The sequence below is a fragment of the Gopherus evgoodei genome, chromosome 11 (assembly GCF_007399415.2).
Source record: "Gopherus evgoodei ecotype Sinaloan lineage chromosome 11, rGopEvg1_v1.p, whole genome shotgun sequence".
NCBI lineage: Eukaryota > Metazoa > Chordata > Testudines > Testudinidae > Gopherus > Gopherus evgoodei.
Genome location: NC_044332.1, coordinates 68,606,678 through 68,627,556, shown reverse-complemented (window position 1 = coordinate 68,627,556; position 20,879 = coordinate 68,606,678). Strand labels below are relative to the sequence as shown.

The 20,879-nt window shown below is 40.6% G+C and overlaps 1 protein-coding gene across 11 annotated transcripts in view; it reads left to right on the top strand.

Moving 5' to 3' along the window:
• KALRN (kalirin RhoGEF kinase) overlaps positions 1–20,879 on the top strand; it is a 798,047-nt gene that overhangs the window by 660,544 nt on the left and 116,624 nt on the right. For 2 of the 11 annotated variants that reach the window (XM_030580117.1, XM_030580114.1), the window contains exon 1: positions 16,086–16,354. The exons of 6 other annotated variants lie outside the window; for them this stretch is intronic. In XM_030580117.1, coding sequence (XP_030435977.1) covers positions 16,270–16,354 — 85 coding nt within the window. In that variant the 5' untranslated portion in view covers positions 16,086–16,269. Of the gene's footprint in view, positions 1–16,080; positions 16,355–20,879 lie in introns of those variants that run through there. 3 more of the 11 variants (XM_030580113.1, XM_030580115.1, XM_030580116.1) reach the window with 3 other exon arrangements.

Sequence of the window (20,879 nt, the reverse complement as noted above, 5' to 3'; positions counted from 1 at the left end):
TGAGTCGTGCAAGTGAAGTTAATGGGAATGTAAAGAAATGAGAAATCAAAATTGAAAGTACTCTGAAGCTAGTCCAGCTTCATCTTTCTAAACTAGTATTTCCCTCAAGTCTGGGGTGGTCCCTGAGGTGGGGGCACAAAGGTCCAGCTCAGGAGCATGGACAGGCCTTTCAGTTCTTCTCCAGCATCTTACTTTACATACAAATAAATTAAGGGTGAAATTCAGACCCTTTTGAAGTAAGTGACAAAACTCTCAGGTTGAGATCCTCAAAGGCTCCTAACTTCCATTGATTTCATTCTGAGAATTTTGTCATTTACTTCAAAAGGGTCTGAATTTCACCCTTACTTTATTTGAACTCAGTGGAAATTAGGAGTCTAAATAGCTTTGAGGATCTGGGCCTCACTGATTACAGTGGGGCCAGGATTTCACCCTAAGTCTTTTGCTGTTATACTTGTGAAAACCTTTGAAACATGGCCCCAGTGTAAGCAATGTCTGCCTGACTTTATTGATACCTTGAAACAATGGGTCTGAGGTGTTAAACTTATATAGTAATTTGGGAAGTAACAGTGTCAGTAAAGTCAATTGTACTTGCTACATCAGCTGGAATAGTATATATCCAAAGCACTCCACCTCAATCCTTATTTTTCCTGAGAATGACTTTTCTGATGAATGCTGTGATAAAACAGGAAAGGCTATTTTGGGGGAGCAATTCTGCTATTGTTTAGCTGATTTTTATTATTTAAAACAAAGAGGACTTTGTTTAAAGATAAAAGGCCTATGAATTTCCTTGTTTACTTTGTCTTTGCTTCCCCTTTATTGGGAGGTGAAACTTCGCCCACCTAATCCCATTACTTTAATCTAAAATTCAGCAATAACACAGGTCATGCTCTGGTTTCGTTATAACAGACAAAGGCCTGGTTTTGAATATGTGATGGACGAGTGAGATTATTAAGAACAGTAGAGGAATTCTATATCTTGTCCTAATACAGAACGTTGGTCAAATTAGGCAGTCACATAAATCACACATCAGTGTCAAGGAAAATTAGAATGTGATGGTATCACTTGCACTGATTTGACATTCACTGGGGCTTATTCTCCTCACCTCAGTGTAAATAAGAAGTAACTCCACTGTAGTTGCACTACTGTAACTGAGAAGCAGGGCCGGCTCCAGGCCTCAGCGCGCCAAGCACGTGCTTGAGGTGGCATGCTGCAGGGGGCGCTCTGCCGGTTGCCGGGAGGGCAGCAGGCGGCTCCGGTGGACCTCCCGCAGGCGTCCCTGCAGAGGGTCCGTTGGTCCCTGCGGGAGGTCCACCGGAGCCGCGGGACTGGTGAGCGGCAGAGCGCCCCCCATGGCATGCTGCCATGTTTGGGGTGGTGAAATGCCTAGAGTTGGCCCTGCTGAGAAGAGACTAAGGTCCCATAGATGTAACTTACGCATCAAGGGACCAGAGGGGAACAGGTGACAGGAAAAGCAATTAATTGCAGGATGTAAGATAAAATAGGCCCTCTCATTGTTGCTTTTCTAACTACATCTCCTTCCATCTTTTCAGCATGTAAATTACACTCACTTTGCATAATTATTGAATGCCATGCTATTTGTTTGGTCATGATGTGTATTAGCCTCTGATGAAGAATTAGAGCCCCACTGTGCCAGGCATTGTACACAAACAATGTGCACGTACACACAATGAAAAGGTAGTCTCTGTCCCAAAGAGTGCACAGTCTAAGTATAAAGCAAGAGACTACAGATGGATGCAATAAATATGGTGAGCACAAGATAAATTTGGATGAAACTGTAACTGAATTAAATTCTATAGTCAGTGTTACACCGGAGATCAGATTAGATGATTTGATGGTCCCTTCTGGCCTTAACTTCTACAAAAATGTTACTATTTGACCACTAGCACTCACTTTCTAATGTGTAAACTACTGCACCATTTAGGTCACGGCTAATTTGGCCTGAAGTCTCTAATGCAGTCACATTTCCTGACAATTTGTCTGTGTGAATTTCTTGGTTGAAATACTGTCACTATTTTCTCCAATTGGGACTGAACGTGGAATATAATCGCTGCCTGTGGAGATCAGCAAATCATTTTTCAGTGTGTTTTCAGGATGGATGCTCAAACAAAGCTTTGGTAGAACATGGAGCATAAATTGCAGATGCTTCAAAGTGGCAAAATCGGGAGAGTAAGACACGAGAGAAGTGTCAGAGAGAAAAGGATGTCATTGCATAGGATGATGCTAAACTTGCTTCCAGTGATCTCCCTGAGAACAGGGAATTAATGCTTCAGAAGTGTTAAAAACTAAAGTCTCTGAGGAAGGAAATAATCAAGAGTTTATCGCCAATATGCAGACTCCTGTCAACACTACTCTTAGTGGTGCTGCTGAAATGCCTATCTCTACAGAAAAATCTTCCCTCTCAGGATAAGTGGTTATTTGTTTCCTTCTGATATGCTTGTGATGAGGCATTTTTTGAAACTGAGTTTCTTCTCTAGTTGCAGCTATTATATTTTATGGTGAGATGATCCTTTGCAACCGGACTAGCCAGGCTGCAGAACAGACATCTCTACCAGCGATTGTGAGGGAAGAGCAATAAGGATCTTCCAAGGCTCCCTCTTCTGACCTCCCCAAACCTGCTCACCCAGACATTCATCTCATTTAACTGGTTTCTGCTGCAGTGTCTACAAAAGGTGAAGTGGGATATGTGGTTTAGCAAGGAGATCCGAGGCAGAGAAGAAAATAAGCAATGTAACGATCAGATACTCATGTGCTTTCCCATGTGACCTTACTATAAGTTCCCTTCTCTTGCTTCTCAACATTTGTCTTATTATGAGCTTACTTGTGTCCCATTGCAGTTTGATTGTAAAACCTTTGATGGAAGGACATTTTGGAGCTCTCCAGAGGAAAAACATAATGGAGATTGACAGCTGTCATTCACAGTTGTAATTGCAGTCTCAAAGTTGTTGTAGACTCCAGACCAGCGCGCTCCCTCTGTGTTGGGGAAACTGACTGGTGACTCTATGAAGTTATAGGTCTACCATGCATTTCTTTCCTGGCTTCATTCGTCCCCTTTCTGAGAGGGCCAGATTAAGGCAAATTGGGATCCTAGCCACTGCATGAAATGAGGCCACCCATTTGCTCCCCCCATATTGAGTGACAGCAGGGGTGCTCTTTATTCACCCCCCAACACAGTAGCACAGTGCCTCCTTCTCCCTCCATAGAGTGGTAACAGAAGCCCTTCCCCTTGGGTACAACAAGGATGGCAGTAGGGGTCCCCTTTACCATTCATAGATGAAGCAGTAGCTGAAAGGGGCCTCAGAACTTGCCCCAGCAGCTGGGATGTGTTTAGTTGAGTGGCTGGATTGGGCCCACTGCCGCTGCCTCTTCTTGCTACACACACAGTCCTGTGATGAGGGGCCATTCCCAGAGCAAGGAGTCTTGGAGTTAACACTTCATTGAGATATGTGAGGTAGTTCCCCGCTCTCGGAGCTATTATTTCAGGCTGTTTGCACACTCAGGCAGATACTGCTATACTGGTTACACAGATCATGTTTTCAAGCTTTTCTTCACAACCACAAGTTAGAAATAAAGTCTTTATTTTTAAATGAAAACTGAGGTCCTGACTGGTTGACTGCCGGGGCCCTACACACAAGCATTGTGGCAATGAATGCTCCATTAGGTAAACAATTCTACTTATAAAACTTTAAGCAAGACTGCCTTGTGGGGACAGTTTTAACTGTGGAGTATCTCCTAGCACACGAGAAAAAAAGAAATATAACTTGCCATGGATGGATGTATCTGAAGGGGTTCCACATGAAGTACTGATTATGATTCTCAAGTCATAAGACAAGGTTTTTATTAGCACTAGCCTGAAGTCAACAATTCTAACCCCTCTCCCCTCCCCCACAAATAAAAACTTGCAGCCCAGAGGAAGTGTGTAAAAATAACTTGTCTTGTTTTGAATAGAATGTATGCACTACTTTCTCTGTATCTACTCCTGCTTCTTGAAATGTATGAGGTAGGTGAGAGAGTTGTGTAGTAGCACTTTGCCCAGCCAGCTTGCAGGAAGGCCACCAACGTTCATTACCATAAGAGAGGGACTGGCGCCTGTGAGTGACTTGGGTCTTGCTTTTCATCTGCAGTTCTGGCTGAACTAAATTTAGCAAAGTAACACTCTGATGCCTGACTGTAATCCACCTGAGATTATGGTAGGAAGAGTGGGATCTGGCCCATTGGCCTAGAGTTTCTGCTGTGTAACCAAGTTCAGTGGGCCACCATTCATTATTATACTCCTGGCCTGCTGAACATGGATTTAGTCACCAGTCTTTTTTGCCCTGACATCCATGAGATTTAAGAGTGAAGGGGCAATAAAACAGAACAGATTCTGGGGTTATGCCTGTTTTCATTACTATTCTAATGTTAATGCATGGATTCTGGGGGCACATCCTGGTAAAAATGGTACCCAAGTGTATTGCCTTTTCAGCTCTAACCAGAAAGCAAGGGGAACAAACCCGGGACCAGTATTCACATCCTTAACTGGCTTCTGGGCAGCCCCTCCTTTATTAATTTTAAACAAATAGTTTATGAACCAGTTTGAAAGTGAGCTAGCTGTGATAAAAATCTAATTTCACGGAACAGTCAGCCAAAGACCAGCACACCGAAGTGCCTCGCACATAAGTATTAAATATCTGATTGCAATTTATTGGGTAGGTTTTTGTAAATTGGCTACAGCAGATGTGTCACAGATTTGATATGCTAACATAACGAGCCTGATTCTCTCCTCATTTATACCAGTCTATCAACTTCAGTGGAGTTATCATCATTTTGAAAGATGTAAAGCAAGAATAAGAGTCAAACCAAATGTCAGTTTCATTAGGGGCAGATTAGTCCCAGACTCCAAAAATGCATTCAGTTATATTTGTTTCTTTAACAACATATTGTATATTTATATTACTGCCACTGAAAAGGTGACAGTTAAAAGGCAATTCCCTTCCACATTCATAGAATCATAGAATATCAGGGTTGGAAGGGACCTCAGGAGGTCATCTAGTCCAACCCCCTGCTCAAAGCAGGACCAATTCTCAACTAAATCAAATTAAGACAGGTTAAAGCATTCTTGGGTGTGGTTTGCTATAGAGAATATTCAAAGGTAATTTACATATATTTCCACAGGGGTGTTCACCAGGGGGAGGAAAACAGGGGCACAGGCTTCCTCAGTAGTCGGCGGGGGCACAGAGCGAGCACCTCCAAAAGTCATCAAATTGAAATACATGCACACCCCTGTATTTCCTATCAGTCTTTTGTGGTATTCTTTGGAAGTTAGTGATTCTACAGAACCATTTCCCAGTGAAATAACAATCTGTTTTCCTAGTATTCTACAGTATGTACAATACTTCTTAAATATCATAATGTTGAAAGAAACCAAGGAACAATTGCGTAAGTATCACAGTGAAAGCTGGCTTAGTTTCCAATCTGCTAAAAAGTGTGTCCATTACACAGAAGCAATAGCAGTGCACTGCCCGTTTCCCATAATAAAGACTGCACTGACTTTTGCCTTTGATAATGAGATTTAAGTCACATCTGTAGGTGCTTCTGGTTTTCATACAGGGAATCTAATACTCCATTTGTCTTTCCAATAACGTTAAGCTGCTTGATACCAAATCACATATTCTTATTAAGGCACTTTTCCAAATACAAGAGATTAAGAATTAAACAGCAACACCCAGTGATTATAATTCCAGGACACTTTTCTGTTCTGTAGATTAGAGAACTGAAATCTTTTCAGCTCAAAATATTGATTTATTTACCTCAACAAGGCCTTGATCACTGAGTGAAGCCACTACTCTAGCAGTGATTAATAAGTTACTTGATGACAAATGTTTAATATAATATGAACATAGAAGATGTGAAAAGTACATGTTGTTAGGTTTACAAAGAAATCTGTTGACTGTGGGAAAAACCAGAAATGCCCTGGTCATAGTGTGCCATACCCTCTGACAGGAGGACAGTAAGTTTGGTTACGTAATAGTAACTGAAAGTTTAGGTGTGTGAAATTTCAGGTCCAATTAGAGCATGTTCCAAATAGCAGAGGGTATGAGTGGGATAAATGAAACCATGGCCTAATAAAGCTCCCACTGACTTTAATACAAGCAGAATCGTAATGCTGAACACCTATGGAAATCTCATCTTACATGTAGCTACAATCTAGAAATGCTTGCAACTGTTTCCAAACTATGGAGATTACAAATGAAACAGGACAGAGAAGATGCATGCTGGCAGTACAAAACAGAGGGCTTTTTTCTGTCAGAGGCTATTCTGTGAACTACAAAAAATAATTTTGTTTTATTTTCTTCCACAGAAGACATCCTGTCACTTCTTACCTTGCTGTTTATTTCCACCATATGTTTTAATAATAGCTTTACATTTTCTTTTACACCAGTCTTGAAGCAGATACAGCAGACAGAAAGCTTTGCAATAATGGCAGCTTTACACTATTAAATATCTCCTGTTAAGAATGCCTCTGCATTTTCCAGAAAGAAGGAAAGTGGCCAAAAGGCCATATCCACACTTGTTAATATAGTGATTTGGCCCACAAAGTGAAGGGTTTTACATCATTGATCCTGTATATAGTATTTTAATTTCAGTCCAGCTTCTCTCTAGCAGAAGGCAGAGATCTCCCCCCTCACACACACACACACACAAACAACACAACACAACGATTTTCAGGTCTAACTAGCACAGTATTCCAATTACACCTTTTTAAAATATATAGAAGCATAAATGTGTTGGATATTCCTGCAGAAAACAGCAAAAGGCGCCAAACAGCATTTGCCACTTTCTCTAAAGCACCTTAGGTGACCAGAATAGTATTCTCCCAACAAGAAGGAAGGAAGCAGATTACCTGGCTGGGAGCAGTGGCATCAGAAGAGAAATTTAGCTTCAATTTTATCATGAAAGTGGAACAGACTCAGAGAGAGAGACTAGTTGGGCTTTGTCTGCTACTACTTTTGATGCACTCCCATTTTGTATAGACCATTGATTCATCATTACAAGAGCCAGCTCCATAAGTTATGCTGTGTTGTTACGGTTGCCAGAATTGAAGAAAAGTCATCACACACATCAGGCATGGGTGGAATAGGCCCGTTTCCTTTGAAAAAGAATATGTGAAGGACTGATACAAGCTCATAATTTCTCTCCACACCCAAATACTGTAGCAGAAGACCCACACTGTCCAAAAAGCAGGTTTTTTACTGCTTTTTGTCCTCCCTTGTTTGATGATAGCTGGCTAGGCCAAAAAGAATGGGGAGGTCATTGTGCATCACAAAATGAATATATGAGCCAACAATGCAATGCAATTGCAAAAAAGGCTAATCTCACTCTGGGGCGTAGTAATGAAGAGTGTCATATGTAAAACACAGGAAGTCATTTTTCCGCTCTACTCCATGCTGGCCTCAGCTGGAATACTGTGACCATTCTGGGCATCGTGCTTTAGGAAGGATGTGGATAAACTTGAGTGAGTCCAGAGGAGAGCAACAAAAATGATAAAAGGTTTAGAAAACATAATCTATGAGGAAAATATTTTAAAAAGGCATATTTAGTCATGAGAAAAGAAGATTGAGTTGGGACCCGACAATCATCAAAAATGTGAAGGGCTGTTATGAAGTGGACAGCGACCAGTTGTTCTCCATATACTCTGAAGGCAGGAAAGAAGTAATGGACTTAAGCTGTAGCAAGGCAGATTTAGGTTAGATATTAGGAAACATGTTCTAACTACACTTCTATCTCGATATAACGCTGTCCTCAGGAGCCAAAAAATCTTACTGCGTTATAGGTGAAACCGCATTATATCGAACTTGCTTTGATCCGCCGGAGTGCGCAGGCCCGCTGTCCCCAGAGCATTGCTTTACCACGTTATAGCCGAATTCGTGTTATATCGGGTCGTGTTATATCGAGGTAGAGGTGTATAAGGATAGTTTAGCTCTGGAATAGGCTTTCAAGGGAGAGTGTGGAATCCCAATCATTGGAGGTTTTTAAAAACAGTTAGACAAACATCTGTCAGGGATGGTATAGGTATACTGGGTCCTGCCTTGATGCAAGAGGTTGGACTAAACAGCCTCTTGAGGTACTTTCCAGCCCTACATTTCTGCGTTTCTGTGTTGTTGTTCTAATTTTGATCTTTTTGATCTAATTGAGATAAACATTTCTGGAAACAACTACAAAATCTGCTTTTTCTTTTTTTAAACTGAAGACGAAATAATCTTTTATTTTTACATCCATCTTATTTCAATTAGTATCCATCACCTTATTGGCATGGCTCTCCTGAAGCCAGTTTATGCAGGCCACAAGATAGTTTTAGCTATATTTCCAAAATACTGAAGTATTGCATACAGTTTATGTGTATGGGAACACTGCTGCAGCCACATTCAATCATGGTTCATCAGGTGCTGTTGCTGGCTAGAGAAATTCCCTCTGGTTATGCAAGGATGGTCAGACTCATCTTAGGCATTTGTTGGTGGATATAGCTGTCCCACTGAAGCAGCGACCCTCTGAGTGAAGTGTTAGCAGGAGAGTTTGCAGAGGTCAGTAAGATCTTCTAGTATATTTGAGAAAGAGGGAGAGGCATCACTGCATGTAGCCCTATTACCTGAAGTGCATTTTACTTCCCATCTGCACCTAGAAAATAGGAATACGGCTTCTAATGACCATTGCAAATACTTAACAAGCAACAGACCTGTACTGCATGCCCCCACATCTCTGTGGCTTTTTGCTGTTCTGCCTAAGCTGGTTACAGGGAGAAACTGACCAACTTGATTACGTAGTATTATTATGTACAGGTTAGCAACCTGGTTATGACCAGAAATCAGATGAACTGGCCAGAGATGGCAGGTTCTTCATGGTTGGATTTGCATTCTGAAGGTGTCAGAGAGCCAAATCATTATAAAATAAGTGCATGTATGTACCATAGGTCAGATCCAGACCCCACAGAAGTCAGTGGAAAAACACTCAACTCCAAGGGGTTTGTGATCAGGACCCACCTGCACAGGATTCCAGTTCAAGCACTGAGGACTTGTATGCTAAGTACTCTCAAGGAAAGAATAATTAAGGCAAGGGGTGGATACAGGCCTGTATTAAGGCATAAGCAGTATAGGCCCATGCCTAAGGTTTAGCTTCTAGAGCAGGGGTAGGCAACCTATGACATGTATGCCGAAGGCGGCCTGCAACCTGATTTTCAGTGGCACTCACACTGCCCAGGTCCTGGCCACTGGTCTGGGGAGATCTGCATTTTAATTTAATTTTAAATGAAGCTTCTTAAACATTTTAAAAACCTTATTTACTTTATACAACAATAGTTTAGTTATATATTATAGACTTATAGAAAGAGACCTTCTAAAAACATTAAAATGTATGACTGGCATGCAGAACCTTAAATTGGAGTGAATAAATGAAGACTTGGCACAGCACTTCTAAAAGGTTGCCGACCCCTGTTCTAGAGTCTGCTATTTCATCAGATTTTAAGCTTTAATTTAAAAAAAAAAGTTTCTAGTCCTCATGGTTGCAAAGAGAAACTTGAAAATATGACTCATGCAGTGATGTCTGCCTGAGTTTGTAGGGAGCCTTAAATGGTAGCTCTGAGAGGTGTGAATTGCCGCCTGCAATAAAGCGTTAACATCAAGATCCAATGCCCTAGGGTCCCACCATTCTCTCTTCCCCACTCCAACCTCCCCAGTAGAGGACCATGTGTGTGTCAGAAGGAATGCAGTGCAGGGGGCCCAGCCAAGACATCCATACAGAAGATTGAGGAAATTTAGAAGGGACGCTTGTTGCCATCCATGTCTCTCCAGGCAGAAGAGGCGAACCCTGCTCCTCTAAGGGGATGGCAGATGCCCTCCTATTGGTCCTGGCGGGGTGCAGGGCAGGCAGATAGAGTCCCACTACTTTACTACTATTTCTCTGGGAAGTGAGGGGGACCCTTTTTCCCTTTGCATTCCAAATAGGGGCTATGCCATGGTTTATCTGATTACATTAATCTATTCATAAATTGAAGTCATCTCTGAAAGGGACATGACTAGTCTAGCTGAACATGGGAGGAACATATGTATTTCATGGCAGTTCAGTTAGGAGTGTGCACTGAGCATACATGTCTTTTTCATTTTTTGGTTTTGACTAATTGATTATGGTGTTCATCCTCCTCCCATCACCACTGTGTTAAGTAGATGGGACAAAAATCTCCCTGTGGAGTTGTGCCAGGAGAGAATCTGACCTTGTTTTTATTATTTATGTAATTTGATCTGTTTTTAAAAAATGCAAAGTTTGGGCCAACTAGCATGACCATACTTCGGTTATTTATAAGAATTTAGTTAATTTTATTTCATTTAATGAGTGTTTAGTGCTGTTCAACAGCAGTAGCCAGAGCCAAGAATAATGTACAGGAATGTGCTATATAAGCAATCACCACACAGTTCTGCCAAGTCACTATCCTTAGGATATTTCCAACCTTGCTGCATTTTGAGCTGTGTTTGGCAGTAAGTACACACTGAGTAGTATTTTTTATAAATATTTAGTAAAAATAAGGCTGACAATGTTTAATTCATATTGTTACCGATCCTCAGACATAACAAAATAATAATTCGTTGCCTTTGCATGGTGCTTTCATCCCTAGGCCTCAGAGCACATTAGGAGAAACAGAAGTATCATTGTCACCATTTTACATGTGGAGAAACTGAGGCACTAAAAGAGAAGGTGACTTCTCTGTGGTCACAGAGTAAGTCCATGGCAGAGCTGGGAATAGAACCTAATTTATCAGATTCCCAGTGTCCTAACCACTGGGTAAGTGGGAGGGCCTCCAACCCAGGCTGCCACTCCACACCTGTAGACTGGTGTGTTAGTATGGTAGCATCATCTTCTGGAGTTCTTAGTGACCAATGTGTATACAATGCACCAATGCAGACAAAAGGCATCACTTACTTAAAGCTGCATGGTTTAGTCTGTAGGTGTGTCAATCCTAGGATATTAGAGAGAGAAATATATGTTATTGGACCACCCTCTGGTAGAGAGAGAGAGAGAGAAGCTTTCAAGCCAAGAGCTCTGTGGGGTTTGAAAGCCTCTCTCTCTCACCAACAGAAGTTGCTCTAATCAGATGATATCAATGGAAGTTACATTATTCAGCCCTCATATATATACAAAGGGCTAAAACTTTTTACTGTGGAAAGAACTTTACATGTTGCTGTTTTAGTTTTGGCTTATGCACCTCTGAGATAAATTGGGCCAGATCCTCAGACATCATAAATTGCTGTAGTCCTGTTGGCCCCAATGGAGCTAGGCTGGTGTACATCAACTGACACTCTGGCCCTTTGTCTCCTTCAGAGAAATGCCTCCATTTTCAGCCTAATTCTTCCAAAGATTAAACAGCCACTTGAAATATGAGAATTCAAAGGGCTGGAAGAAATACTTGAACCTTACATATAGTATATATTGCTTTTACCAGAGATTTTAGCTAGAGAATTTAAGAGACTGTTACAAGGGAAATCCATCCATTGTATGGATCACAAGCTAAATGTGAGTCAACAATGTAACACTGTTGCAAAAAAGCAGGCATTATTCTGGGATGTATTAGTAGGAGTGTTGTAAGTAAAACATGAGAAGCGGATCTTCCACTCTACACTGATAAGGCCTTAAATGGAGTATTGTGTCCAGTTCTGGGTGTCACATTTCAGGAAAGATGTAGACAAACTGGAGACAGTCCAGAAAAGAGCAACAAAAATGATTAAAGGTCTAGAAAACATGACATATTAGGAAAGATTGAAAAAATTGGGTTTGTTTAGTCTAGAGAAAAGGAGACTGAGGGGGGACATGATGACAAATGTGAAGTAAATAAAAAGTTGTTAAAAAAAAAAGAGAGCAAAAAATTATTCTCTTTAACCTCTGAGGACAGGACAAGAAGCAATGGGTTTAAATTGCAACAAGGGAGATTTAGGTTGGACATTAGAAAAAACTTCTTATCAGGGTGGTTAGGCATTGGAACAAATTGATTAGGGAGGTTGTGGAATCTCTGTCATAGGAAGTTTTTAAGAACAGGTTAAACAAACACCTGTCAGGAATGGTCTAGTTATTACATACTCCTGCCTTGAGTGCAGGGGACTGTACTAGTTGACCTACTGAGGTCCTTTCCAGTCCTATACTTCTAGGATTCTGTGACTGTTAGAGAGAGAAAAATCTCTACAGACCTCCTAATCTTCTGTGAGACTAAGGATTCTTCAAGGGCAGTTTCTGATGTATACACCCACCGCTGAGGCCAAATGCATGAGCAGACTGAACTAATTTTCTCAGCATTCCTGTGATGGGGTATAATGGCTTCCATACACTCCTTTCTGTAATCCACTGAGCAGCACACTACCATCTGTGCAATTCGGTCTTCATTTTGCTCAGGTTTATGCACATTTAACCACCAATTAAAAGCTACCTAGAAAAAATGCATGACAGTTTCTGTATCATCTCCAGGGATCCTAGAAATCTGTTTGCCATGGGAAAACATGGAATTTTCATTTTTACAGAGAACCTATAGTGTTTATAGGTGCTTGGGCTGTCAGCCCTGGTTTGGTTAATAGAGAGAGCTGCATAACAAAGGTTTGGATAAATGGGGTTCTATTGTATATCAATAAAACATTGTGTTCAACTGATACCTATATATAGTGTGGCTAGGTAAATTAAAGTTCAGCATTTCATTTTAACTGCAGAAAAACACAGATGTTTAGGGTTTATTTGGGAATGTATTGGGTTTTTTTTTAATCACAAACTAGAATCCCTGCTCATTTCTATCACTTTTGAGTGCAGAGCACTGTTAAGGCTTAATAAAATAACTTTCAGCATGCAGCCACACAACTTATCTTTTTATTTTAGCAATTGCTTGATGTTGGACTAAACTTGTGGAGGATGATTTATACAGGTGACTGTAATTATTGCCTAGGGGACAAGACCCCAGGCTGCAAACTCTCACTGACAGAAGGAATTCTGTCAGCTTCAGAAGGAGCAAGATTGGGGTCCTAAAATGGCAGCAAAGTGACTGTTGCAGACAACAGCAGTTTTGTTTTGATTGGTGCACCAGTAGACGTGCTTTACAGGAACCACAGACCTCAGGCTCATATTTGTTTTACCTCTGTAATTTATGAATGCTGCAGGTCATAGGGATTGCTTCCATATGCCAACAAGTGCTTCCATACCCTAGATATTTAATTTTGAGAAATTCCTTTTTGAAGTTATAGGACCAAATTCAATCATTAGTACAAGTTCCAATTACAATTAATGGCAGCTGTGTCCACTTAGTCATAGGATGAACTGATCTCGTAGTGCTGTTCTCTTCTTTCACTTGGAAGGGGCAAATGAATATAACATGAATTTGTATTTAATCATGTATTCTTATTTAGTAAATATTTTGCTAAGTGAGATACAATATTATAACTTTAGCCCTCTTAAGAAAATCTCCAGGGTTAATGTCTACCTTCAATCTTAGCAGTATTGCCAACCCCACATATTCATAAATCAAGGTTTCCCCTGACCCCCCCAAAAAAATCACAAGATTTAAAATATATTCAAAATTTGGTTTCTTTTGATTTGCCTTCTGGTTTTTGAGCAGTTAGGTTACACATGAATCATGATTTCAAGCTTTCCTCTGCAACCATTAGGAATGGAAACATTTTGTTTGTTTGTTTTAAATGAAAGCTGAGATTCTCTTGTATCTAGAGTCCCAGTTCCTGGAGTCACATAAGAAAAACAGCAAATATTGACAAACTCCAATAATAAAGCCACAAGAGCTATCAATACTCAGTAACATATCAATTTGTCTTCAATACACATTTTAAGGGGCTGTTTATCAAGTTAATGGATCAAATCCTTCCCTGATTTCAGTCAATGGCAAAATTGCAATTCATTTCAATAAATACAGGATGAGGTCCTAAGCTTGTTGCCAGAGCTATCAAAATAACAGCAAGTTAGATTTTTTCCCCTGTGATTCAGGAACTGGACACTAGGTGTCTCTGTGAACTCACCAAAACAGAGAATTTCTGTTTGGCAAGCTTTGCTCATTGTTGGGGTCGTACTAATTAGCGCTGCACATTCCCCATTACATCAGGGTTTGTGAACACGGTACACCTTGCTGGTGTTGTGGCCCTAACCCAAGGTGTCAAAGAGGGCTTTCTGGCATTGGCAAAACGTGAATTATTCACAGCCACTATATAAAGAAACAAAATCTGTCCCTTAGTTTAAATCACTAACTTAATGGCAGTCCTCAGCCATGGTCCAAAACATGTAGCATGAAGGAAATGAGAAGCCATAGGCCAGCAGGGGAAAGCAAAATGCAGCACCTGTTTGTTCTTCACTAGTTGCTAACTGCTTTCTAATGTACATTACCTCTTAGAAATGTTAACAGGCTCTGTCTCTGCCATAGCAAGAATACAGAAAGTAATTGTAAGAATTATAGACCACGTAATGGTCACACAAACATGGGACTGGTAGTCAGACATCCTGTTCCCATCTACCTGCTGTATAAATCCTAAGTATTGTTATAAAAAAATGAAATTCCAAGTGCAAATCATTCACAAAACAAATTTTGCCTCTGAACACTTGGAAAGAAAGAAACATAACTCAGATCAACTAAACCTAGTCAATCCTCATTCCTTTTCACCCTAGGATTTATTTTTCTAAATCAGAAAGAAAAAGTATAGTTACACTTGTTTAGCTCAGTAGCAGACAGAGCCCCAGTGGAGTTAAACTTTGGTGAGAGGTGTGTGTTTGTTTTGTGACTACTACTTCACATTCTGCACTGAAGATCTTACTCACCAGCCCTTGTTAATAGATCACAGGCAACCAGATTGTCAGGTGCTTTCATTCCACATCAATCCTAACAGTTTTTTTGTTTGGAACATGTTTTAACCCCATCCCAGGCAGATCCACCATTACGAGTTCTAGTTTCAGAAATAATGGATTTGACACCAGTTATCAAGTATTGCAGAAGCAGTATGAAACGCCCTATCAAAATTCTAGTACAATCTATTCCTTTACAATGCTATCTTCTATGTAGCATGTCCCATATTGTTTTAGAATTCCAAAGCAAAACCACTACTAAACTGACTATGAGATAGAGTAACATAGGTCTTCAGCCTACCCTTAAAAATAAATACTGTATAATAGCTCCCTCAGAGAATGAACAAAGAAAGGAGTTCCAAATGGAGGAAATTTCACAGTTAAAGGCTAGAGAATAGACAGGCTTGAATCTAAGTATAAGCATTACTAGAAGCCCTTGCATCAGAAAACTTCTGACAGATATAATCTACTAGAAACAGGGATTGTGTAATTAACAGAATTATGAGTCTTCTCCCACAGACTCTCACAGTCAGCATGTGTGGACTGCTAAGAACAATGTTGATCATTAAACAGTCTTTTGTATCTGAAGCCAAAGCCACCTGATTGAAAACTACATTGAAGTAGTAGGAATGTGTGTAGTTTTCTTAGTATATCCAGCTGCCAGCAGAAATCCAGTCAAAGCCTCTCCAGAGGTGAACTGCATGTACTAGGCCAGGGGTAGGCAACCTATGGCACGAGTGCCAGAGGCGGCACACAAGTTCATTTTCAGTGGCACTCACACTGCTCGGGTCCTGGCCACCGGCCCGGAGGACTCTGCATTTTAATTTAATTTTAAATGAAGCTTCTTAAATATTTTAAAAGCCTTATTTATTTTACATACAACAATAGTTTAGTAATATATTATAAACTTATAGAAAAAGACCTTCTAAAAATGTTAAAATGTATTACTGGCATGTGAAACCTTACATTAGAGTGAATAAATGAAGATTTGGCACACCACTTCTGAAAGGTTGCTGATCCCTGTACTAGGCAGTACTAATTTTATTTCGTTATGGGTGTGACTGTAATTTGTTTTCTTGGTAGAGAAAAGATTCCTTGTATAATATTTTGGTTACAAAGTTGCACACATGATAGTAGGTGTGTCCAAGGAGGAGTTTCACCCCTACAGCGTCTTTATATTGCATAATGTGGTGAGACTAGTCTTCTGAGATGTGAGTTCAGCCAACAGCTGGGGGTGTGACTCCACCCCTGCCCTCCCTTAAGTAGCTCCTCCTGTTTCCAAGGTGGTTTGCTTGCAAGTTAGAGTAGAGGCAGTACTCCTGGTGTTTAGTTAGGTAATACTATACTTTCCTGGTGGATTTTTTTTTTTTATGGGGGCTGGTGACCACTTGCTATGAACAGCACAGAAACAGAATGAAAGGTGGGAGGCACAGTTATTCCAGCACTTCGTGTTTGGGATGGTTCTTTTCAAAGTGTTGCTGTTGTTTCCCGTGCAAAGGTCAGTAGCTGCTGAACTGTGTTTCTCTTTTGAAATAGATTTGAGAATAATAGCTGAGCTGGGAAAGGGGCACTAGGGAGGATGGCTTCTTGAGCAAGGCTTTGGTATTTGTTACTCCATATAGAATTAGATATTTCAAACTGACTAGGTTAATGACAAATACGTAAGTAGCTTTCACACAGACTGGAATGGATAGCAATGTAGTAGTATTCCTTTTTGTAGGAGCTCATTGTAGCTGCTAAAACTTACTGGATGTAGAAACCAGGATTAAAACAGTGGTGTATTTTTCAATTTGTGTATGGCTCTAATCTGTCTGTTTAACCACTATATAGTGTCACAACATTGTTGTACGTCTTCCTTGTCAGTTTGCCCATCATGGGGATGATCTTTACAATGTGACAAATGCCTTTAATAAAATCATGATTTGTGCTGTCAGGAGTGCAGCTGCCCTTCATCAGGAGGGCCAAATAAGTAAACTTCTTATACAAAATAAAAACCACTTATAGAGTGTGGTTTTTGTGTAACTTGTTTTTTTTTGTTACAGGTTGACCTCTGAATAAAAAGCAGGAATTACTCTTCCATGAGGCAGTTTTAAGTATAAAATCCAATGCATTTACTACTAGCTACTCTTGGTAAATGAGATTTAAGTATAGATAAATCCCTACTTCAGTGCAGTAAAGACTAAAGTTGTCCTTACAGTTATTGCTATTGTTTTCAGAAGGAAAATACAGTAGTTGCTTTATGGAAACATCCTATAGAATTTCAGAGAGAGGAACTTCTCTCTCTTCCCCCTGCCCCCCAATAGTTCTTGTAATCATTCAATCCATAACTATTTTCCTTCTATAGGCTGACTCAAATTTACAGAAAGAATATTCTCTCAAGCTGTATTGGGTGGTTATTGTGTTGTTAAATACACTAACCCAAATTAAATTGTTTTTTAGAGTAACTTTGATAGAAGCCTATTGAAATTCCATACACCTTCTTCTATAGAACTCTTGCAAAAGGGAGGTGGCTAGTACAAAAATAATTCTGTAATCTTAAAATGGCAATGGTTAAGACCTTTTTCTGTTTTTCCAATGCCACACTTGTAGATTCATTAGTTTTCTGTTTTAAAATAGGAGTGTGCATGAGGAACCACTCCACACCCCAGGCAGTTTTGATGAAAACAAAACCTAATTCATTTGAGTTCCCTGTTCCTCTCACTGCCCCTTCCCCCACAACTGCTGGATGCCTCCCTGGTGTCAGTCCTCTTCAATCTCAGCTGAGTTCTGCATCTGAACAGCTTGTAACAAGGATGTACAGTCCTTAAGCCATAAGAAGTGGTTGTTTCATGCTGAGGTCTGTAAACACAGATACACAAATTGTTTTTAGGAAAGCAGTTGGTTTGGGGATATCTTCTGCAGGGAGAAGGCTCTGAATAAATTGCTGGTTAAGCATGTGCTGCAAGACAAGTTCAGTGTGTATTCAAGGCTGTAAATGGCACAGTCTGTTGTAGCTTTTTAAAACACTTTTAGAGACCTGGGTTACTTGTGTTTTAAGGAGTTGGCAGTTTAATATTGGCATGTTTGTTCAAATACATCTTCTTTATTCATGTCCATAAGGGAAACTTTCCCTTACCTTGCCTGTGGTAAAAAAATACTCATTTTCAGACATGCCACGTATTGAAAGTTATTTCTTTGGCTTGCTTTTTCCGCCCCTCCCCCTCCTAGAGGAGCCGTTCTCTAGGAATACAAAGGGAAGGGGATACCCCAGGAAGCCACTTGCTATGCTGAAGCCCAGTGTGAGCACTCATTGTTAACTTCCTGAGCCGGAGTTTCTTCTGACTTATAAAGCAGGGATATCCATGGTCTTAATCAATGTGTGCATGTGCGAGGGTTCAACTGGGCAGAGTTCAGTGCAATGACTTGGCAGCTCCTACAATGAGTCCTTCAGTAAGAGTGATGATGATTGATTGGGTTTATTAGTGAGAAACAATGAATGCTTTTGCTGTTCCCTAGGTTAATTTACCAGTGTGGGTCATCCTCCATCTTTGTCCCAAAGGTTCAGGAGAGGTTGATTGCCACAGCTACTTACTGCAGAGGGGGAAAAAGGTTCATGTTTGTGTCAATATCTGAAGGCAAATATTCCCACCATGCAGGTCACCAAGGAGAGAATGGGCCAAAGTTGATAGGATACATTTTATCATAGCTGCCAGGAAACACTCTGGGACTATAAAGTCCATGAGATGTGAACTCTTTGCCCAGTGAGATACTAAGGCTTTATTGTGAAACTCAGCATTTCCTGCATTTGGATGGGATTGAAATACATTGAGAACAGCTGCTCCTCGCAGTTGAATGCAACCAACTTTCTGAGTGGTTGGGGGAGAGGTGTGTTCCGGTGCTTCATACTTCAAAACCTGCAGAACCAACACTTTTTCTAAATCTTTTTATATGTATGTAGGAAAAGCCACAAGTATGTAGGCACTACTGACTTCCCAAGGCATGATAGGACAAAGTTACGGCTTCCAATATATCGTGGAGTCTGCTGGCCTGTGGTCTTTACTCTTCCGAATCACTCTTGACCTTGTTTTGGGTAACAAGCTTTTACAGAAACAAAGCTGTGCTATATTTCAGTGCTTCCTGTTCCATGGCAGGTTGGCAATAAACAGGCAAAATAAAAACAAGGTGAGGAAAACACTTCAGCCATGTTCTTTTTTGAAGAGTTTGGTTCAATGCAGGATTTTGGTGAAGGCTGGAATGGTTCTTGATCAGGTACAAATTGGCTGTCCCTTTTTATATTACCTTTATTTTAATTATTGGAAAATGTAAATGAAGGGGCTCAAGGACAGATTGGCTTACTAAATTCATGATGCGTGGATTTCCAATGCATGCACTTTGCTCAGCAGGTATTGAGTTAGGTTTGCAATTCTGCAAAGGCAATCAACCAGAACAAGCAGCAGGTTGAGTTTGCCTTGTTTTTTTTTTAGCATGATTTAACAGGTTGTTGATCTGCAGCAACACAAGAAGACCTACCATCAAATGAGTAAATAACTCTGGAGCTTGGTATATTGAGTTCTTGTGCTTTACAGGGTTTGACAGTTGTTACCTACTGAACAGAGATGGTGGCAGGATTGTTACCAAAACCAAACTGATTGAACAAGCTATAGGACAAGTCAACTCTCAAAGCACTATTGGCACGCACAGCAGGTTCGGAACAAGTTAGTGCTAGCTGACATGGCTTTGGACTTCAAAGTGTTGGTTCCAAGAGAGATTGGTGTCTCCCTGTTGCTGCTTGTTATCCTGGGAATGCCTCTGGGAGAGGGAAACCGCTGATATTGTTCTCTTCTCTGGAATGTTAGCTGACCATACTGGCAATTCTCATTTGCCCGTTCAATAACAAAAAGTGGTCTGGTGTATTTTTTTTTGATAGCTGACTTATTTTCATCTTGCCTTCTTCCTAATAGTGAAGGGAGCACAGGCAGGAAGGGGAGAAATTTAATAATAGTCCTGGTGCCTTTTCAGGAAAAAACAAAGGTGATTGGATGGTGGAAATGCACTTGTCTGAGAGGCCATGCCTCAACTGTCACCATGCTAATGTTAGTAGCACATTTCATTAAGCTTGGAGACAATTCCTTAATGCTGTAACTTGACTTTTGATCATTTAACTTCATTTGTTCATCATTGCCAAAGACAGGTTTTGTATTTTTAGGGCCACTTCTCTGCCTTTTTCCACCTTGCTTTGATCTCAGACTTACTGTGGAAAGTGCATAACTATAAAGAGGGCTCATCTATAACATGGATAGAGGGCAACTTGACTTGGATTTGTTCTTGCTGCTGCCCTGTAAATGACCTCTCCCACTTCAGAGGGTGGATCCCTTTACTGGTGACAGATGCCTGATATCTTGTACTTTGGCAACGCTTGCATAGTTTGTCATGCCAGTAAAGTGTCTCCTGACATAAATCTGATTTGAAAAAATGGGTGAGATTAGTTTGCAGCCCATTATCAGTGAGAGGTCATGCATCCAAGTTAAGCAAACGTGGTGAGGGAGGGTTGTGTGTGTGCGTGCGCTATTGAACTTGGAGATGATGCAGATAATTGATCTGGGGGAAAGGGGGAGAATAGGGAAGTATAAAAAAAAAACTGAGGCTTAATTCCTGTATGAAATTTTGCTGTGAGACACACATGGAGCACTTCTTTTGGAAAAGCATGGATTTTGTGTATTAGGGCAATTCTGGAAAGGATTTTGTCATCTTGACAGATGTCTAAAAATACTGCTTGAATGTCACCCTCATGCAGTCTTTCACAACAGTAGTGTTCAAGGTATCTTTTGGGTATGGCTTTTGTAAGGTGGGCTCCTGATCTACTCAGCTATGCCCACATGTACAGTTAGGGAAAGTGATCTGGCACTGGGTACCGTTTGCAGTTGTGCTCTAGTCTAACCCAACTCAAGGGGAACTAGGCCAGGATTACTTCTGTGATAAAGTGCAGAGACACCAAGTCTAATATAGGAACATGGTTCATGGCAAAAAATTCAATCTAATTTGCT